This window comes from Giraffa tippelskirchi, chromosome 3, assembly GCF_054371585.1.
Source record: "Giraffa tippelskirchi isolate mGirTip1 chromosome 3, T2T-mGirTip1v1.2.pri, whole genome shotgun sequence".
Classification (NCBI taxonomy): Eukaryota; Metazoa; Chordata; class Mammalia; order Artiodactyla; family Giraffidae; genus Giraffa; species Giraffa tippelskirchi.
In genome coordinates this window covers 117,449,644-117,471,937 of record NC_137277.1, presented here as the reverse complement: position 1 = coordinate 117,471,937, position 22,294 = coordinate 117,449,644, and the positions used below count along the sequence as shown (strand labels likewise).

At 36.9% G+C, this 22,294-nt stretch overlaps 1 protein-coding gene across 1 annotated transcript in view; it reads right to left on the bottom strand.

Annotated features, from left to right (window-relative positions):
- Positions 1–22,294, bottom strand: part of LRP1B (LDL receptor related protein 1B) — a 2,070,111-nt gene that overhangs the window by 119,225 nt on the left and 1,928,592 nt on the right. The window contains exons 78-79 of the mRNA XM_081584839.1: positions 4,725–4,948; positions 3,376–3,482 (exon numbers count right to left, since the gene is read on the bottom strand). Of these exons, the coding sequence (XP_081440965.1) occupies positions 3,376–3,482; positions 4,725–4,948 (331 nt within the window). The remainder of the gene's footprint in view (positions 1–3,375; positions 3,483–4,724; positions 4,949–22,294) is intronic.

The window sequence follows — 22,294 nt, the reverse complement described above, 5'->3', positions numbered from 1 at the left end:
CTAAGTTTCTAGTTATGCTTTGAGCTCCAGAACTAAAACTTCCAATAATCTGTGAGATAGCTTCATCTGAGGACTTCCCAGGTGGCACTAGTTGTAAAAAAATCTGCCTGCCAATGATGCAAGAGACATGGATTCAATTCTTGGGTCAGGAAAATCTCCTGGAATAGGAAATGGCACCCCACTCCAGTATTTTTGCCAGAAAAATTCCATGGACAGAGGAGCATGGTGTGCTACACTCCATGTGGCTGCAAAGAGTAGAGCGACTAAGCACAAACACACACATACACACCCCTCCATCTCATTGATTTAGGTTAGCTGTGCCTACAACTGCAACAAATGATAACCAGGGAATAACATTCTCTTCATAAACAAATTTCCCAAGAACCTCTGTCTCAGGCTCCCTCTTAAGAATCTCAGACTGGCAATTCTATACATTGCTTCCTGAGTCATACTTTAAAATGAAAATAATGTCACGTATACTATGACTATGAAAGTGAAAGTAAGTGAAAGTCACTCAGTCATGTCCAATCCCATGGACTATACAGTCTCCAGGCCAGAATACTGGAGTAGGTAGCCTTTCGCATCTCCAGGAGATCTTCCTAACCCAGGGATCAAACCCAGGTCTCCCGCATTGCAGGCAGATTCTTTACCAGCTGAGCCACAAGGGAAACCCAAGAATACTGGAGTGGGTAGCCTATCCCTTCTCCAGCGAATCTTCCCGACCCAGAAATCAAACTGGGGTCTCCTGCACTGCAGGTGGATTCTTTACCAAGTGAGCTATTAAGGAAACCCTTACTATGACTATGGAAGATGTTAAATCAGACAAGTTTTGTTTTTTTTTTTTAAATCAACTGTCTGACTTTTCTATTAGTCTAAAATTAGTCAAAAATAAAAAAGCTAAGGGATAAAAGTAAAAAAGTTCTTTAAAACTAAAATTGTTTTTGAACAGATTATGCCACTTTGCTCAATACCCTCAAATGTCCCCCCCCTTAAAGCCAGACCAGGATCTAATCCTTATCAGAGTGTTTCAGGTCCTAGATACTCATAAACATACTCTCGTATCCTATTGTCATACTCACATATCCTATTCTCCATATGCTCATGTGGAGCACATGCTCATGAGAATATGAGCACGTGAGAATAAGCTCATATGCTCAATCTCCAGTTGCTCATATGCTTCAAGGCATACAATTATCCCATGGTATCCACAGGGGATTGGTTATAGGATCCTCTGTGGGTATCAGAACCCACTGATGCTCAAGTCTTTTACATAAAATCGCGTATTACGCTCAGCCCTCGAAATCAGCGGCTTCAGCAAATTCAACCTACCACGGATATGTAGGGCCCACTGTCCTAACGTCATTGCTATTTTTCTCATGTGCTAGGTTCATTCTTAACTCATGACTTGCATTCTTTCTGCTTGGAAAGCTCTTTCCTCATGTATTCACATAGTTTTCTATCTCTCTTTATTCAGTTATCTTCTCAAATATCACATTTCTAGAGATGACTTCTCTGATAATCATAACTAAAATAGTACTCTCTCATAACTAGGCATCCCTCATGTTTTATTTTTTTTTCCTATATGGCTTTTATATACATCTGACATGATGTATCCTACATGTTCTATCTTATACAGGAAGGTCAGTTTCATGAGAATCGGAATTCTTTTAACAAGGGCAGGAACTATTTCCTCAACATTTGGAACAATTTCTGGCACCAGGTAAGTCTTTAATTAATGTTCGTTAAATCATTGACTAGAGACACATCTATATAAATGAACTCAATCCCAAGTGTTCCTCCCGTCTGTAAGGGTAAAAACAATCTATTTGGTACAGTATTTGGTACAGAAGGCAGAAGGTATAGTAAAAGTATATATATGTATATATATATGTATATATATACATATATATACATATATATATCCCAAATATAAAGTTTCTACTGTGAAAGAGACTGCAAAGCCTCACTGTTAAATAAGATGTGCTATAGAAAATGTATGCTGTCCTTCTGATGTAGATGTAGTAGGTGACAGTGGGAAGAGAGCAAAAATCTCTGAGGCTTCTACATTGTGAAAATGTTTTATTGAGGAAGGACTTACAAGACTGATAAAATTCAGGGACTTCCCTGGTGGTCTGGTGGTCAAAACTTGGTGCTTCCAGTGCAGGGGCTGTGGGTTTGATCCCTGGCTGGGGAACTAAGGGGCTTCCCAGTGGCTCAGTGGTAAAGAATCAGCCTGCCAATGCAGGAGACATGAGACGCAGGCTTGATCCCTGGTTGGGGAAGATCCTCTGTAGAAGGAAATGGCAACCCACTCCAGTATTCTTGCCAGGAGAATTCCATGGGCAGAGAAGTCTGTTGTATTACAGTCCATGGGGTCACAAAGAGTCTCATGCAATTTAGTGACTGAGCACAGCACAGTGGGGAACCAAGCTTCCATATGCCATGAGGCCAAAAAAATAAGACAAAAAGCGCAAAAACGATTGGTAAGATTCAGCTAAGTGCACAGAAGTTGGAAGGGTACTGTAGAAGAGGGATCTGAGAGGAAAATGGAGTGGGAGAAAGAACAGGAATGCAGAAAAAAAGCTGAGTTCCGAAGCAGTCCGGGAAGTACAGAGTGTGGACTGGTGGTTTAGATGATGTGCTGGAAAGGAGATTAAATCTAGATTGAAAGAAGCTGTGAATGTCTTTCATACTTCTCTTTCACAGAAAATATTTGCATATTCCCACCTCTCTGTTCATTTAGTCTCTCAACTTCTAGCAGTTTACCATCTCTCCCAATATCATTAACATATAGCTGTAAAAACATCATAATACAGTGCTATAAACTGTCAAAATTTCATGCAGGTGAAATCCTAATAGCCTTATAACTTGGGTAATTTTCAAATAACATCACCATGATATCACCAGTAGTATGATAAGAACCTAAGTTTCAAGTTGGGAAACTATGACATGAAATGTTAATGACTTTCATAAAGTTACGCTATAAATTATTTTGTCTGCTTTCGAAAATGACTACATTGCCAAATGGAACCAGAAAGCATGGCAACACTATTATATTTAGCATACTATTTCACATGTTATTTTATATTATTGGAGTATAATTGCTTTACAATGTTTTGTTACTTTCCGCTGTACGACAATGTGAATCAGCTATATATATACACATATTCCCTCCTTCTTGATCGCCCCTTCCACCTCTACCATCCCACCCCTCTCGGTCATCACACAGCACCAAGCTGAGCTCCCTGTGCTATACAGCAGCTTCCCACTAATTATCTATTTTACACATGGTAATGTATAAATGTCAATGTTACTCTCTCAATTTGTCTCACCCTGCTATTTCATATTTTAGACAGTGTGGGAAACATATCATACCTGTGGGTCTCTGTAAATTCTTTTGTACTAAAATTCTTCTCAGAGTACCATCCATGGCTGCCTCTTCTATGTGGGAGTGGTCCCCAACAACAGTCCAGTACATCATCCTGAAGAGATAGGTCAAGTTGATTAGCCTGGTGACAGTGCTGGTACAGCCCCAACCAAGGTCTGAAAGGATCCTGTGCATCCGAATCACCTTAGAGTCCCTGATAAAGGGGCTAACTCTAAATGTACAGAGTAAAGACCTCCAAGAGAGGGCCGTAGGAATCAAGGTTTTAAATAGTCATACCCTAGTGTTAGTCTCTCAGTTGTGTCCGATTCTTTGCAACCCCATGGACTGTAGCCTGCCAGGTTCTTCTGTCCATGGGATTCTCCAGGCAAGAATACTGGAGTGGGTTGCCATTTCCTTCTCCAGGGGATCTTCCTGATCCAGGAATCGAACCTGGGTCTCCTGCATTGCAGGCAGATTCTTTACCAACTGAGCTACGAGGGAAGCCCATATCTCCTACTAAAATTTAAGAGTTACTGTTTAATAGGATAAACTGTAGTTCACTTGATTTCTAAAAACTCAATTTTGAAAATTTCTTTAGAAGAAGAATATCTCTAACACTTGAAATCATCTTCTTATTGTGACAGAATTCATTTTACTATGATTGATACATCAATATGCTTTCTTTTATGATAAAGTGACTATTTTCTCAAACAGAAATAATTTTCTCCCTTAGAAGATACCACACTGCATAATTCTATTAAGTAAACAATTGCCTCTTTTTACTCAGGATCTAATGATCCAGTTTATGGATGATTAGGAGTTTTATTTAACATTTCCCTATTTCTTTTTTGGTCACTGCTTATAAATGAAAAATAAAATAAAAAAATGAAAAACAAATCAAGTAAAATAAAGTACATATTTGTATTAAATTTGTAAAGTTTGTTTATACATATGCTTTCATTTTTTATTACCAGAGATAGCAACAATCACTAATACTCTACACTTAAAATGGTTAAACATTATATGTAACATCTCAAAAAATCAGTTTTAGATTATCAATAGTGGTTACACTTTTCATATCAGTTTCATTAATCTGAATGTACACATAACATATACAGACACTAAATGTATAAAGTACATTTATACAACTGTTCAGAGAAAAACACATTTTTCACCACCATTTGGTATGAAAAGGACATGCTTTTGTATACAAGGAGTAGAGGGATTTTCACAAGTCTTGTGACTCTATTATATGTTGAACACTCATCCAGAAACAACACTATAGAACACAGGTGAGACAATCTCTAAAAATGGATAGTCATATTAAGAAACATCAATAGCCATGTTATTAACCTACCCTCTTTTAGGATTTACAGCAATGGCATAGGGTTCTCCAGCCATATTTGTTAAGAGTCTGGTACAGTTGGGGCCACTCAGCTGCCCTACGTTGATAGAGTACCTCAGACTGGTCCAGTGAGTAGTATAGTAACTGAACCAGTGCATTCGAGAATGGTCGGTCCAATAAATATTTCCAGCAACCCAGTCAACTGCAATGTCCCTGGGCCTTCTAAATTCAGGACACTAAAAGAAAACAAAACAACAAACCACAGTAGTTTCAAAAGCAAATTGGCGGAGTTTTCTATATCTATATATTTAGATTATTTGGGAATCATTAACATGATCGGGTGTTAATTATTATATAGATTTTTAAACATACTTTATTCTTACTTTTTATAGGTATATAATTTCACAAGTCCTAAGTATACAGTTCATTGGAATTTTACCTATCACTGCCCCTGTTTAACTACCACCCTGTTAGAATATTTACAGAATTGTAGAAGGTTCAATTATGACATCTACCAGTTAGTTATTTCTCATAGAATAAGCATAATTCTAATGTCTAATGTCATAGATTAGTTTAAACAAATCCACATAAACATCATAGTACTCTTCAATTCCTGATCTTGATTCAACATCATGTCCATGTATCCATATTGTTGTGTATGTCAGTTATTAATTGTTTTTATTTCTTGATAATATTTAATTTCATGAATATATATACATTTCTTTACCATTTTACCAGTAATATGTATTTTGTTTGTTAATAATTTTAGGCCATTACAATAAAAATTATGAATATTCCTGTATGTATCTTTTGGTGGACACAAACTCATTTTTATTGAATATTTAATAAGAAATAGAACTATCGAAGCTTAAGGTATACATATGTTTGCTTGAATAGACAGGGTTAGAATTTTCTTTCAAAGCATCTCTACCAATATTCACTCTTGTCAGCAATTTAATAAAGTTCCAGTTGCTCTGCATCCTTACTATATATAATACGGTTTAAAATCGAAAAAGAATTTTAATACAAATAGGCACATTTAGAGAGATGCTATATTAAAATGTCTTTTGATAAAAGTTACAAACTCTATCATTTATATTAAATCTGCAAGCTTGGATTTTCTGTGTAATAGTATATTACTGAATTATTGTGAGACAAAGGTAAGAGAGTTCATTGGGAAGAGACAGTAAGGAAAATAACGTATGCTCTGTGCCCTTCAATTAACTTGATCACTTTGAGCTGAAGCTAGTGTAACAATGAATTTGACATGGTCTGGTTTATCGTACATAACCAAAAGTGAGAAGGAATTCTCAGGGGTATTACATCAAGACTAGAAACAATTATTTGAAGGTGATTATAACTAGACATGTCATCAATGTGTAAAAGCATCCTTAAGACCTGGTAACAAGTGGAAATGTGGGTTTTTAACAGATGACTGTTTCTTCTGCGTTTTACTAGTGAGCACATTTTTTTAAATTGTGCTTGGGTTAAAAGCAAACAGACTGAACTTCTCAAAAAGAACATGAGATGCCAAGAAATAAGAATTGCAAGTCACCATCTGCTGTGTGATTACTGAGATCTTAAAGAAGGAAAATATGGCTCAAAATAAACACAGAACTTTTAGAAATTTCTAATGACCTTTATTATCAGTCTTTTCACTGACTGATTTAAAAACTTAACTTTTGAAATATTACAGTACCTTATTTCTCTACTCTATTAGTAAATACTATCCATCTACCCAGTGATACCTCATAGCTACCTAAAGTTAAATGAAAAGTACTCTGAAATACAACATAATCTAAACATTCCATACAAATAATATTTATAAATGGGTAAAATATAAAGATTTATCCTAGCCAAACCACAAAATAATTTTCAAGTGTTTCAGTATTATTTAAATTAAATGTAATTGCTGTTTTTGATTTGGCAGTATTTAAAAGTAAATTTATCAACAAATGGTATGGACATGTCAATGTAAATCTTAAATTTATAAACATGAGAGACAGTGGGAGAAAATAACCATTATGAACTGTATAAAGCCTCTTGGAGGATATTTATCTTTTTTAACACCACTGGAGCAATCTTTTACCATGCACTTGTCCAGCATGAACATAGAAGAATACCCTACTTTGCCTTTGGTGGTGGTTGGTGGTTTAGTTGCTTAGTTGTGTCCTACTCTTGAGACTCCATGGACTGTAGACCATGAGGCTCCTCTGTCCAAGAGATTTCCCAGGCACAAATACTGGAGTGTGTTGTCATTTCCTTCTCCAGGGGATCTTCCCAACCCAGGGATAGAACCTGGTCTCCTGCATTGCAGGCAGATTCTATACTGACTGAGCCACCAGGGAAGACCAAATTTGCCTTTATAAAATGTTAATATACTACATGATTTTTCTGTCCTAGTGGTATCCTTGCTAAATAGAACATATTTTATGCAAAGTTCCACTTTTTTAATTTAATATTTTCATTTTGTTTCACTCATGGTCAAAAAAGAGCTGGTTATCTTTCCATTTTATATTTATATTACTGGTTCTGCTAACAGTTAAAACCTCAAATTCCTAATGATCATGGAACATTCAGAAGTCTGATTTTGTGATACTTTTCAGAAAAGCTGGCTGGTGAAAATTCTATTAATGGTGAATTCCAAGAGGATATATAGAATTTAGGTCACATTACTAGAATAAATGTTACTTTTAAATGCTGAGCACAAGAGATACTGATGAGTTATAGAGCCATTTAAATTCATATAGTTATTCTCTGGTTCCTTGATCAAGGAATCTCTAATGTCATTCCCATATCAACTAAGGTAGTTAGAATATGGAGTAAAGGATGGACACACCTGATAAATTCAACCTAGAGTCATGAATCATCAGTGACAAGATGATTCTCAGGGAATTATGGTAACCAGGTGAAGATGTTACTAGGTATTCATCCTTAATGACTCATAATATACTGAATGCTCAGTAATTCTCAACACTTCAAGATTGAACAGAAGATGAACAACAAAAAGACAGAAACAAGATGGTCTTATTGTTAGGGAAAGCATTGCCAAATTAGGAAATCACCTTTATAGTGAGTTCTATAGAAATAAATAATCCCTTTCTATTGCTCATGGCTTGACCAGGATTGCATTGAAAGTGAAAGTGAAAGTCACTCAGTTGTGTCAGACTCTTTGCAATCCCGTGGGCTATACGGTCCGTGGAATTCTCCAGGCCAGAGTGCTGGAGTAGGTAGCCTTTCCCTTCTCCAGGGGATCCTCCCAACCCAGGGATTGAACCCAGGTCTCCCACACTGCAGGCGGATTCTTTACCAGCTGAGCCACAAGGGAAACCCAAGAATATTGGAGTTCTTCTCCAGGGGATCTTCCTGACCCAGGAATTGAACTGGGGTCTCCTGCATTGCAGGCAGATTCTTTCCCAACTGAGCTATCAGGGAAGCCCAATAGGGAGGATTGCATTAGTCATCTAAAAGGGAATCTCATATTGAATGAATGTTGGTTGAAAAGTGGAAGGCAAATTGCTGGTGGGTCTTATGGAGGAGTTCAAAATCAATCAGGTAAACATAAAAAGTGGGAAAACACAGGAAAAGTAAACTGACGTTCTTGGCCTAGAATGGAGACTGAAATGAATAACAAAAACAGGATGGTTACGCCATTTGTCTCGAAAGAGACTGAAAAACAACCAAACACATCAGATTGGAAGCATAAAGAGAATATGAAACTCTAATTTGCCTCTTTGGCTCCCACTCTAGACAGACAGGCCAATGAACTAGAGGTGCTAATACAGTATGTCATGTTTAAGAGATTGCAGAGGCGTGTGGTTACCCAGACAACAAAAGGCATTTCTCATTTTTTTGCACAAAGTAGGAGACACATTTTGATGGCTTTCTCCAGACAGATGATTTCTTTCCTAATAAGCTCTCTAAATACACAGCCAAAGTTTCGAGGCCTGAGGCATTCTTCTTTATAGGGATATATTAGTTGAATGAATGAAATGCTTAAATCTTGCCAAAAAATTGGCAGCTTGATTGTTACACAATTAATTAGAGGTTACTGCTTTAAACTACTAATCCTTTACAGCTGCAGATTGTAAGGTATCTGTCACAGTGCCAGCTTCAGTAAACTAAAGATATAAGTCACTAAAGACATTTGTTTTAAATCGAGGAAAGAGGAAAAATCTATGAAAGGAGAATTTAAACATTTGAACTGTGGAAATGCTGTATTTTTTAAAACAAAATTCCTATAGTTAGCAATATAATTTGAGAAAATATAGTTAACACAAGGATAGATTGAAGTTGCCACATATTTCATTTGTTCCTGATTTTTCATCTTTGTGTACATACAAGAAAATTCAGTCCATTTTGACAAAGAAAATTATCTCCTGATGCAATGCTAGTAAAACACAGATATAACAACATTGTAAAGAACTTGTGTGTGTGGTGGGATGGGGACTGGGTGTCCATATGTAATGATAAGATTATTTACATTTTTGGTTCACAAAATGTGAATCAGATTAAATCCTCATAAATTGTCAATACCACATTATAGGCAGATTATTTACCATCTGAGGGGAAGCCCAGGGAAGCCCAAGAATACTGGAGTGGGTAGCCTATCCCTTCTCCAGGGGATCTTCCTGACCCAGGAATTGAACCAGGTCCTCCTGCATTGCAGGCATATTCTTACCAGCTGAGCTACCAGGGAAGCCCAGTAGTAAAGTAAGGACTACACAAATTCTGAACATTACTAACTTCTATGGCTTAGTAATAGTCTACAATACCTAGATAACTGTTATTTCAATCAAGCTCATACAGCAATGGAGAAACTCTCCCCACAAAACCCAAAAAAGTTATATTTAAGAGCTAGAATATGTACGAATTCTAAAACCACTTCAGGGGTGAAACTTCTGCTTCATTCAGCAATCTATTCTTAAGAAAAGATTATTTCAATCTGAATATTTTTAAGGCTTAATTGAAAAAATTGTTTCAATTTTAATAATTTTACTACAATTTGTAGTATTTATCTACACTAAAGTGAAAATGAAAGTGAAAATTTCTCAGTCGTGTCTGACTGTTTGCAAACCCATGGACTATACAGTCCATGGAATTCTCCAGGCCAGAATACTGGAGTGGGTAGCTTTTCCCTTCTCCAGGGGATCTTCCCAACCCAGGGATCAAACCCAGGTCTCCTGCATTGCAGGCAGATTCTTTACCAGCTGAGCCACAGAGGTCTACACTAGGACTACATCAACCTGGCATAAGCTCTGTTATAGGAAAAGGAAACCAAATAAAAGTACATAATTCTCAGACAGTATCCAGAAAGTAACAAATCTGTCTTTGGATATCAGGGTGAATATTGTATGTGATTTATCATTTTTAAAGCATACTCAGTGTCTCAGTGTTCTTTAAACTTATTTGTTATGATCTACCACCTACCTACCATAACTAACAAAACTGAGTCAAAACTTCCAATTGAATTACCAGCAAAACAAAAGATATCATGGAAGACTAGAAAACAACATATTTGGAATCAGAAAGTTGGTTTAAGAACTAGTCCTAGTTTCTCTATAAATTATGAAAGTGAAAGTGAAGGTGTTAGTCACTCAGTCATGTCTGAATCTTTGTGACCCCATGGACTGTAGCCCACCAGACTCCTCTGTCCATAGAATTCTCCAGGCAAGAGCACTGGAGTGGGTTGCCATTTCTTCCTCCAGAGAATCTTTCTGACCCAGGGATTGAACCTGAGTCTCCTGCATTGCAGGTGAATTCTTTACTATCTGAGTCACCTGGGAAGCCCATAAATTATGTGGCATATAAAAATAAAGGCTTTGGATCAGATGATCTGTAAAAGTGTTTAACTTCTAAACACTAAATTACGTAACAGTTTAAAACATTATTCATTCTACATAAACCTTAGGGATGCATCTAATGCTAAGTATGAATTTTTATGCATTAGTCAGTAAGCAAAAAATTTATTGGTACTTATGGGGGCAATTTCGACATCATCTCCCTATGTGAATAACCTGAAATTAAGAAGACAAGGTGCCTTCTGATAGTTAATTTTTTTTTTCTGTTAGTTACAATTTGAACAAGCACAACAGCTGAGATGCAAATTAGATCTGAAAGAATAGGCTGCAAAATGGTAGGTCGAGCACTAAATTTAAAGTTTTGGGTTTTTTTTAAAGTCTTTTAAAAGTAGATTCCAACTTTAATATTAAGAAGATACCACCTTAAAAATTCAAACTTTTTTTTTTTCCTTAAAAATTAAGGATATATAAGATAGTCTATCAAAAGAAGACAAGTATTCCAGAGTAACAGAGTCAATCAAACTGAAGCATGGCTTCAGTTTGCCTCGCTCACCTCTATCCCTAATGCTATGCCCAATCTGTTTCACTCATTTCTCTTACGTAGATAAGTGGTTTGCAACCCACGCCTTAAAGAGAAAAAGAATTTGACTTCAGTGAATAAATCTTGTATCTATAAGATATAGCAAGAAATACATAAAAAAGGAGAAGCAGAGAAGCAAATGTTTCGAGTGTATTTTCAGAATCATTAGGTAAGCATCTTATAAATAAACTGGAATATTCAGTCTATGTAGCAGATAGATATATTTATATATGTATATGAATATGTACACATAAATTGGGCTTTTATAGTTCAATGTTTCATCCATCGAGTTCATTCAAATTATGAATATACATGTTTATATGTAGCAAGGTAATGCTCAAATTCTTCAAGCTAGGTTTCAACTGTATGTGAACCTAGAAATTCCAGATGAACATGTACACCCATGGTGGATTTATGTCAATGTATGCCAAAACAAATACAATATTGTAAAGTTAAAAAATAGAAAATTAACTAATTAAAAAAAAAAAATGATACGTTTAGAAAAGGCAGAGGGACCAGAGATGAAACTGCCAACATCTGTTGGACCATAGAGAAAGCAAGGGAATTCCAGAAAAAGGTCGACTACTGCTTCATTGACTATGCTAAAGCCTTTGACTGTGTGAATCATAAAAAAACTGGAAAAATCTGAAGGGTATGGGAATAACAGCCCACCTTACCTGTCTTCTGAGAAACCTGTATGCATGCTAAAGCCTTTGACTGTGTGAATCATAAAAAAACTGGAAAAATCTGAAGGGTATGGGAATAACAGCCCACCTTACCTGTCTTCTGAGAAACCTGTATGCAGGTCAAGAACCAACAGTTAGAATCAGACATGGAATAACAGACTGTTCAAAATTGGGAAAGGAGTACAACAAGGCTGAATATTGTCGTCATGCTTATTTAACTTATATGCAGAGTATATCTTGTGAAATGCCAGGCTAGTTGAAGTTCAAGCTGGAATCAAGACTATTGGGAGAAATATCAACAGGTTCAGATATGCAGATGATAGTACTGTAATGGCAGAGAGTGAAGAGGAACTAAAGAGCCTCTTGATGAAGGTGAAAGTGGAGGTTGAAAAAGCTGGCTTAAAACTGAACATTCAAAAAGTGAAGATTATGGACGGCATCTGGTCCCATCACTTCATGGCAAATAGAAGGGGAAAAAGAGTGACATATTTTATTTTCTTGGGCTCTAAAATCACTGCAGATAGTAAATGCAGCCATGGAATTAAAAGATGCTTGCTCCTTGAAAGGAAAACTATGACAAACCTAGACAGCATATTAAAATTTTAAGTAGAGACATCGTTTTGCCAGCAAAGGTCCATCTAGTCAAAGTTATGGCTTTTCCAGTAGTCATGTATGGATGTGAGAATTGGACTGTGAAGAAAGCTGAGCACCGAAGAATTGATGCTTTTGAATTATGGTGCTAGAGAAGACTCTTCAGAGTTCCTTTGGTTGCAAGTCAATCCTAAAGGAAATTAACCCTGAATATTCATTAGAAAGACTGATGCTGAAGCTGAAACTCCAATCCTTTGGCCACCTGACAGGTAGAGCTGACTCATTGGAAAAGACCCTGGTGCTGAGAAAGACTGAAGACAGGAGGAGAAGAGAGCAACAAAGGATAAGATGGTTGGATAGCATCAGTGACTCAGTGGACATGAGTTTGAGCAAACTGTTGGAGACAGTGAAGGACAGGGAAGCCTGGCATGCTGAGTTCATGGGGTCACAAAGACTTGGACACGACTTTTGGACTGAACAACAAGAAAGATGGTGAAGTTAAGTTGCATTATTGTAAGTGAAAAACAATCTATTTACGGCTGGAAAAATCTGTTTTTGAGGGTATATGCACATTCTCATGGGAGAAGGTGCGAGGGGTATGTTGGGAGATGAGGCTAAACATCATGGAGAGGTTTGTAAGACCATGATTTTTCAATGGAAAGATTTAAGGAGGGAGATATGATGCTGAGGTTATATTCTAAGATTATTTTGCCTGTGGTATGAAGAATGGCTTGGGACTGGGGACCAAGGGGATACCATAAACTCAGATGAGGTTTATTCAATGGACTCCAGAGGAAAGATTGTGAAATTTTAATCTAGGCTTTTGTGAAAAAGTGGATAAAAACGATACATATCTGGAGGTAAAAATATTTAAACTTGTGATAAATTGAATACCAAGGATGAGAAGCATAACTTGTAAAGGATAACTTTCAAGATTGATATGCTATTGCCATGTATCCCCAAGATTTTCAATTAATTTATTGCTTCTAATTTAAAAAGTGTATCTACTTTATAATAGATCTTGTTCTAAATGCTAGAATTATAGTAGTAGAATAGGAAAAAAGGAAACTGCCACTGCTTCTGGATATTTATTTATAGCGAGGTGAGACAGACAATAGGTTATAAATAAAATAAATGGATAAATTATGTGGCAGTAAAAAAGTACTATGGAAATGCAAAAAAGCAGGGCATTGAGGATCCCAGGATGGGAATGGGGTAATAGATTGCAATTATCAGTAAGTTATGGATTCAGATGACATTTAAACAAAGACTTGAAGGAGTTCAGGAATTGAATCATGTAGGATATCTGGCTGAAGGGCATTTTAGGGCAAAATATCATTTCAGAAAGGCCTTGCTATAGTAGGTAGTGATAGGTTTCAGAAACAGCAGAGCTTCCCTGGAGAAGAGTGAGTAAAGGGGAAAGTAGTGGAAGATAATCAGAGACGTAACAGGAGACCAGATCTTTTAAATCCTTGAGAGACGTTATGAGAATGTCAGTCTTTTCAATGGAAAACCATTGGACATTTTTGATCAAAGATATGATGTAAGCTGATTTATGCTTTATACAGAGCATTCTGGTTATTGTTTTCTGAGTCATAAGGATAGTAAAGCGATCAATTAGGAGGGTGTTGCATTCATTCAGAAGAAAGGCAAAGGTGGTTCAAAACTAGATCCTTGCAGTCAAGCTGATGTTATGGTAATCAGCACCTAGACATACTTTGAAGGTACATTCAATAATATTGCCTGATTTTGGAGTTATGAAAGAAGCAGAGGGGCCAGCAATGCCTTTAAGATTTTCACTTTGAGCACCTGGAAAACTGAGTTGCCATTAAATGACATTGGGGAAGCAGATTTTGTGGATCATATGAGAAGTTTATTTTTAGGTATGCGTGCTACTCTGGGGATTTTTTTTTTTTTTAATATCCAAAAGGAAAAGCAAGCAGTTAGAGCCTGGTATCAATTAGGCAATTTTTGGCATGTGATTTTATGTTAAACCATGGACTCTATTAGATAGAAAGAAGAGAATCAGGTCTGAGCCTGGGGCATTCCAATATTAAAAGGAAAGGAGAAAAGGATCTAGCAAAAGATACTGAGAGGTGAGGAAAAGGAGAGAACAATAAAAGAATAATTATACTGGTGATTCATCTCAGAACTATTTTGTATTAGTTATTATCACATCAAATGAAGTAACAGACAAAAAGAGCTACTTAAAGGTTAACTGGACAGACTCGTACTGTTACTATGCAGAAAAAGATTTCTCAACTCTGGCACTATTGGTATTTTGGTCAGAATAATTCCTTGCTGGGAGGAACTAATTTATTTATTGTAGGGTGTTAAGCATCCTCCCTGGCCTCTACTCACTTGATGCCAGCAGCAGTCCTCAACATTGAGAATCAAAAATGTCTTCAGACATTACCAAATGTCCTCTGGGGTGAAAGACCATCCCCGGTGGAGAATCACTGATGTAGAACTACTGAATGCTCTCTGATGATGTCTCTCCCTTCAGGACTCTAAGCATTTTTCAAGGTCCTTAATGAATTTCTGTTTTCAGATTTTTTGAACACTCCTTTGTTTTCCTTTACTTGATCTTTCAGCAGTGTACTAGAAATATAACCAAAATTTCCTTTTCAAAACACTTTTTTTTTCTCTTAGTTTCTGTGATTCTACATTCTCTTGTTTTATCCTAATGCACTGGCTGGCGCTTGCTATCATTTTAATCTAGTCTCAGAATTTGGTTCCAGTTCCTTCTTAATTTCCCCTGGTAATCTAACATGGTTTCATGGTTTTAGATAGCCCCTCAAGTTTTCTATTCCTTAATGTAAATCCAGTCCAGAGATCTAAGATAAAGCTTTCAGTATATCACTGCAAACCTGACATTCTCATTGGATCTCTTAATGGACTTAGCACAACTAAATCAAACCCACTGTTTTCCATTTTCAGTATCCTTCAAATCATACAATCCAGGAAACTAGGTGTCAGTCTGGAATTCTTTCTGTCCTCATTTTTCACATTCATTCTTTTTGCAAACATTTTTTTTCCTTAAGATTCTACTCACTACCTTTCACTTCATTGAGACTATAATAGAGCAACATACCACCATTTCCAATGGGGAGCATAGCCCTTCTATGTGGCCTCCTTCTGTTATAGTCTTTTCTCCCACCAAATCCATTCTCCACAGAAAAAATAAAAGAGTTGTCTTAGATATAAGTAAGATGGCATTACTTTCTTATCATTTCTTAGGTCTTAGCTCAAATCTCCTCTCTTTAAATGTGTCTTTATTAATCATCTTACTCAAATCTACATCATTCAAGTTTTTATCTCTCAGTCCATTTTATACTTCTCTCAATACACCTTTCAAAAATTGGATTTTTTGTATTTATTTATGTGTTCGGAGAAGGCAACAGCAACCCACTCCAGTACTCTTGCCTGGAAAATCCCATGGACGGAGGAACCTGGTAGGCTGCAGTCCATGAGGTGGCTAAGAATCAGACATGACTGAGCGACTTCACTTTCACTTTTCACTTTCATGCATTGGAGAAGGAAATGGCAACCCACTCCAGTGTTCTTGCCTGGAGAATCCCAGGGATGGGAGAGCCTAGTGGGCTGCCGTTTATGGGGTCGCACAGAGTCGGACACGATTGAAGCGACTTAGCAGCAGCAGCAGCAGCAGCAGCAGCATTTATGTGTTAGTTTACTTGATTTTGTCTTTGTTCCACAGAATATAAACTTCATGAGGACAAGATTCTGTTATCTCTATCGTATTCCAAGAACCCAACACCAAACCTAACAAACAAAACTCTCTAATAATGCTTTGCGTGCATGCTAAGTTGCTTCAGGCATGGCCAACTCTTTGCGACCCTGTGGACTATAGCCCACCAGGCTCCTCTGTCTATGGAATTCTCTGGGCAACAATACTTGAGTGGGTTGCCGTGCCATTCTCCAGGCTATCTTCCTGACCCAGGGATAGAACCTGTGTCCCTTAGGTCTCTTGCATTGGCAGGCAGGTTCTTAACCACTAGTGCCACCTGGGGAGCCCAGATAATGCTTCAGGTATGAATGAATACAACTTGACTGGTCACCTTAAGATGCTATGCAATCTGATCAATAACTTGGTATTATTAATTGCATAATTTTATGTTTTATATGGTCTTAAAAGATTTATGTTCAATAAAATTTTGACAATTGATCACAACTATTTTAGAACCATTAATTCTAATGAGTATGTATTATTAAATGCCTGTCTTATTAATCAACAACAGTCAAGCCACAGAATGACAGTAATGTAATAGATGATAGCTTCAGATCTCTTCCAAGGTAATCATAATAAATTGTTTTAGTTGTTGACTGATTTGAATAAACTCTGATGGTTTTAAAAGTATTCTAGCTAAGCAATTATATTTCAACTTAGTTTCAATTTAGAGTTTAGTGGTGTCTTAAATTTATAATGGGCTTCCCAGGTGGTGCTAGTGGTAAAGAACCTGCCTGCCAATGCTGGAGACATAAGAGACTCTGATTCGACCCCTGGGTTGGGAAGATCACCTGGAGTGGGGCATGACAACTCATTCCAGTATTCTTGTATAGAGAATCCCATGGACAGAGGGAGCCTGGTGGCCTACAGTCCATGCGGTTGCAAAGAGTCAGACGCAACTGAAGTGACTTAGCATGCATGCACGTAAATTTATAATACTGAAGAAAGAAAGAAAAAAAACACTATCAATTTTTACCGCTCCTCAAATGTCCTAAAACATGACTTTGAAGTTTTTGGTAAAATTTATGTACACACACTTATGTTTGGGTACATTATTGTTGTTGATTAGTCGCTAAGTCATTTCTGACTCTTTGCAACCCCATGGACAGTAGCCCTCTAGGCTCGTCTGTCCATGGTATTTCCCAGGCAAGAATACTGGAGAGGGTTGCCTTTTCCCTCTAGGGGATCTTCCCAACCCAGGGATCAAACCTGTGTCTCATGCATTGGCAGGAGGATTCTTTACTGCTGAGGCACCAGGGAAGCCCGTGGTTACATAGGAATACTTATAAATTTATGTATGCATGTGTGTATGTGTGTGAGATGTACACACAGACCCATATATTGGGTAGGAGATTTACAGCTAGGACTCCAATTAATAACTGAAACCTATTAAAGAAAACTTAATTGAATATTTTGTTAAAGCTTTTCAGGAAAAATGGTTCTAATCAACTTTTTGAGAAAAAGGCATGATTATTAATGAATAAAATTATATTTATTCTGAACAATTTCTTTTGCATAATGGGGAATATACCAAGTATGGTATCTCACATTCACTTCTCAAAACCAGGTAGATCAGGTGAACCATTTGTTTTGCTCAGGAATATTCAGCTCTTTAATGGTAAAATCTAATGTGGATAGTTAAAGTTATTTGCATTTTTCAAGCATTGACCTACTTTATAGTGCTTGCTATCATGTATCTAGCATTTCATACTAGAAATGAGAAATTGCCAGAAAATATGTACAATTGTTGCATATTTATATCATATCCTTTTCTGACTACTAAAATTCAAATTCAGAAATCTCATTATGCTTTACATACAGGTTGAATCATGTCAGTCTTTTAAGTTTTAAATTATTTAATTTTCTTAAAGGAAAAAAAATCTATTTTGTATAGCTCAGGGGGTTAGAAAATCATAGGCATTTCTATCTATAAATAACTTAGTCTGCATCTGAATTTTAAATTTGCAATCCTAATTGCTATTCCAACCATTTTCACAGACTACAGAAGAGAATTCCCTTCATGATTTCTAAAAAAGATTATGTTAAAAATTATTTTCCTTTAGAATGGACTTCAGTTAACATTTAGTTGCCTGAGCAATATTTTTCTGATTTCTTATACAACATATTTTCTGCCCTTTCCTGAAATAAAAAATATTCCAATGTTTTCTGTATCTTTGAATATACCTTCAAGATAACCTGTCATCACGTGGATATCTCCTGCGACTACAAGTGAGCTGTCATATATGGCTCTTTGTGACCCCCCGGACTGTAGCCTGCCAGCCTTCTCTGTTAAAGAAATTTTCCAGACAACTATACCAGAGTGGATTGCCATTTTCTACTCCAGGGGAACTTCCCGATCTGCATCTTTTGCACTGGCAGGTGGATTCTTTACTCTTAAGCCACATGGAAAGCAACTGATAATGGAGTAATAACTAAAGTGTCTATAGTTTGATTTGCATATTCTCTCTTTCACCTATCGATTCAGAAACAAAAATAAATGGACCATATTCAGCTCAGGGAAAAATCTTAAGTTTCATTTTCTGAGGAGTGGGGCATTCTCAGGTAAGTAGTATTTGTGCCAAAACTTAGAAGATGAAATAGATTGCAGGAAATCATAACTCACTCCAGTATTCTTGCCTGGAGAATTTCATGGACATAGGAGCCTGGTGGGCTACAATCCATGGGATCACTAAGAGTTGGACACGATGAACAACTAACACTTACTTCAGTTCAGTTCAGTTCAGTTGCTCAGTCGTGTCCGACTCTTTGCAACCCCATGAATCGCAGCACGCCAGGCCTCTCTGTCCATCACCAACTCCCGGAGTCTACCCAAACCCATGTCCATCGAGTCAGTGATGCTATCCAACCATCTCATCCTCTGTCGTCCCCTTCTCCTCCTGCCCCCAATCCTTCCCAGCATTAGGGTCTTTTCCAATGAGTCAACTCTTCGCATGAGGTGGCCAAAGTATTGGGGTTTCAGCTTCAACATCAGTCCTTCCAATGAACAACCAGGACTGATCTCCTTTAGGATGGAGTGATTGGATCTCCTTGCAGTCCCAGGGACTCTCAAGAGTCTTCTCCAACACCACAGTTCAAAAGCATCAATTCTTTGGTGCTCAGCTTTCTTCACCGTACAACTCTCACATCCATACATGACCACTGGAAAAACCATAGCCTTGACTAGACGGACCTTTGTTGGCAAAGTAATGTCTCTGCTTTTAAATATGCTATCTAGGTTGGCCATAACCTTCCTTCCAAGGAGTAAGTGTCTTTTAATTTCATGGCTGCAGTCACCATCAGTAGTGATTTTGAAGCCCAAAAAAATAAAGTCTGAACACTTACTTATGCTGCATTAAACTAATGGATGACTATGTGGTGACTGTTAAAAGAGCAAGTATCATACATTGCAGGGAAATTCATGGGGGTAAAAATCAATTCTTTATACACAAGATGGATTTCAGAGAAATAAATACAGATTGTCCAGGTAATAACTGGATAAACAAACTATGTCACATTTTTTTTTAAACCACACATATTTACTATTGGAAGGGACTTTAGAAATTTTCTACTTCAAAACACTAGTTGGTTTTCAGATGAATGGAGATGTAGTATTTAAAGTTAAAATCTAAAATTTGTCATGTTTTAGTTGCATGGCCATAGATAAGCCATCTAATCATTCTAGAATACACATTGCTCATTAAATTAAGGTGGTGAGAATGGATTTATTTCATATTTATAATACTGAGATATCAGGGTTACAAGGCAGTTTAGGAATCAAAATTAAATAATTACCCTTATCAGCGTAGCCTTAAGGATATATTATATATTTATAGACATAATGCACTGGTAAGAATTTATATGGAATGCTTAATGGTTTAGAACATGGTGCTAAAACTCATGGCTCGGAGATTCTAACCTTATATGCATGACATTTTGTTAGTTATAATGGGATTTTAGAAAATGTACCATTCTACTATTTATTTTTCTTCCTAGTGAATACTGTTAGTCATAGGTAGGTCTAATAAGAGAGGGAAAAACAAATGGAAAGAATAGATTATATGATACATCTAATTACTACCAATAAAATAATAATGAAGCTTCAAATCTTTTTAGAAAAAGGCTAATAAATAACTTTGCACGGATGGTGAAAGACTCTGTACCACATTAATAAAATTTAAAAAAACGTAAAATATATAAGGGTTAAAAATTTGCAAATATAATATACAAATAAAATTTATACAATTATGTTCTTGACTATATAAGAATAAAAAATTAGCTATCAAGTAAGTTTGATTCTTGACTTACAATAAACAGTCACTGGAGGTTACTGATTGTGTTTATCCATCCCTCCAAGGACAAATATAAAAAATTATCAAATCATTTTCACTGGTAGTTATATACAAAATAAAGATATATTTTTAGCAACTATAAAATTCAGACAAGAGTAATTTGCAATTAATTTTTAACGTGAGACCATGCATTGTAGGGAAGAATATTTTGTCAATTATCACCAACATCACAGTCATCATCAACCCATCACTGTCATTCTATTAATCCATACATTGTTTAGGATGCAGTGATCAAGACCATCCCCAAGAAAAAGACATGCAGAAAGGCAAAATGGTTGTCTGAGGAGGGCTTACAAATAGCTGAGAAAATAAGAGATGCTAAAGGCAAAGGAAAAAAGGAAAGATATACCCATTTGAATGCAGAGTTCCAAAGAATAGCAAGGAGAGATAAGAAAGTCTTCCTCAGTGATAAATGCAAAGAAATAGAGGAAAACAATAAATGGGACAGACTAGAGATCTCTTCAACAAAATTAGAGACACCAAGGGAACATTTCATGCAAAGACGGGCAGAGTAAAGGACAGAAATGTTATGGACGTAGAAGCAGAAGATATTAAGAGGTGGCAACAATGCACCAAAGAACTATACAAAGAAGATTTTCATGACCCAGATAACCACGATGGTATGATCACTCACCTAGAGCCAGACATCCTGGAATGCAAAGTCAAGTGGGCCTTAAGAAGCTTCACTACGAACAAAGCTAGTGGAGGTGATGGAATTCCAGTTGAGCTATTTCAAATCTTAAAAGATGATGCTGTGAAAGTGCTGCACTCAGTATGCCAGCAAATTTGGAAAACTTGGCAGTGGCCACAGGACTGGAAAAGATCAGTTTTTATTCCAATCCCAAAGAAAGACAATGCCAAAGAATGTTCAAACTACTGCTCAGTTGCACTCATCTCACACGCTAGCAAAGTAATGCTCAACATTCTTCAAGCCAGCCTTCAGTAGTATGTGAACCATGAACTTCCAGATGTTCAAGCTGGATTTAGAAAAGGCAGAGAAACCAGAGAACAAATTGCCAACATCCACTGGATCATCGAAAAAGCAAGAGAGTTCCCGAGAAACATCTACTTCTGCTTTATTGACTGTGCCAAAGCCTGTGACTGTGTGAATCACAATAAACTATGGAAAATTCTGAAAGAGATGGTAATACCAGACTGACCTGCCTCCTGAGAAATCTGTATGCAGGTCAGGAAGCAATAGTTAAAACTGGATATGGAACAACAGACAGGTTCCAAATCGGGAAAGGATTATGTCAAGGCTGTATACTGTCATCCTGCTTATTTAACTTATGTGCAGAGTACATCATGAGAAGCGCTGGACTGGATGAAGCACAAGCTGGAATCAAGATTGCCAAGAGAAATATCAATAACCTCAGATATGCAGATGACACCACCCTTATGGCAGAAAGTGAAGAAGAACTAAAGAGCCTCTTGATGAAAGTGAAAGAGGAGAGTGAAAAAGTCGGCTTAAAGCTCAACATTCAGAAAACGAAGATCACGGCATCCAGTCCCATCACTTCATGGCAAATAGATGGAGAAACAATGAAAACAGTGACCGACTATTTTTTTGAGGTCCAAAATCACTTCAGATGGTGACTGTAACCATGAAATTAAAAGATGCTTGCTCCTTGAAAGAAAAGCTATGACCAACCTAGGCAGCATATTAAAAAGTAGAGATATTAGTTCGCCAACCAAGGTCCATCTAGTCAAATCTATGTTTTTTCCGATAATCATATATGGATGTTAGAGTTGGAGTATAAAAAAGCTGAGTGCCAAAGAATTGATGCTTTTGAACTGTGGTGTTGGTGAAGACTCTTGAGTCCTTTC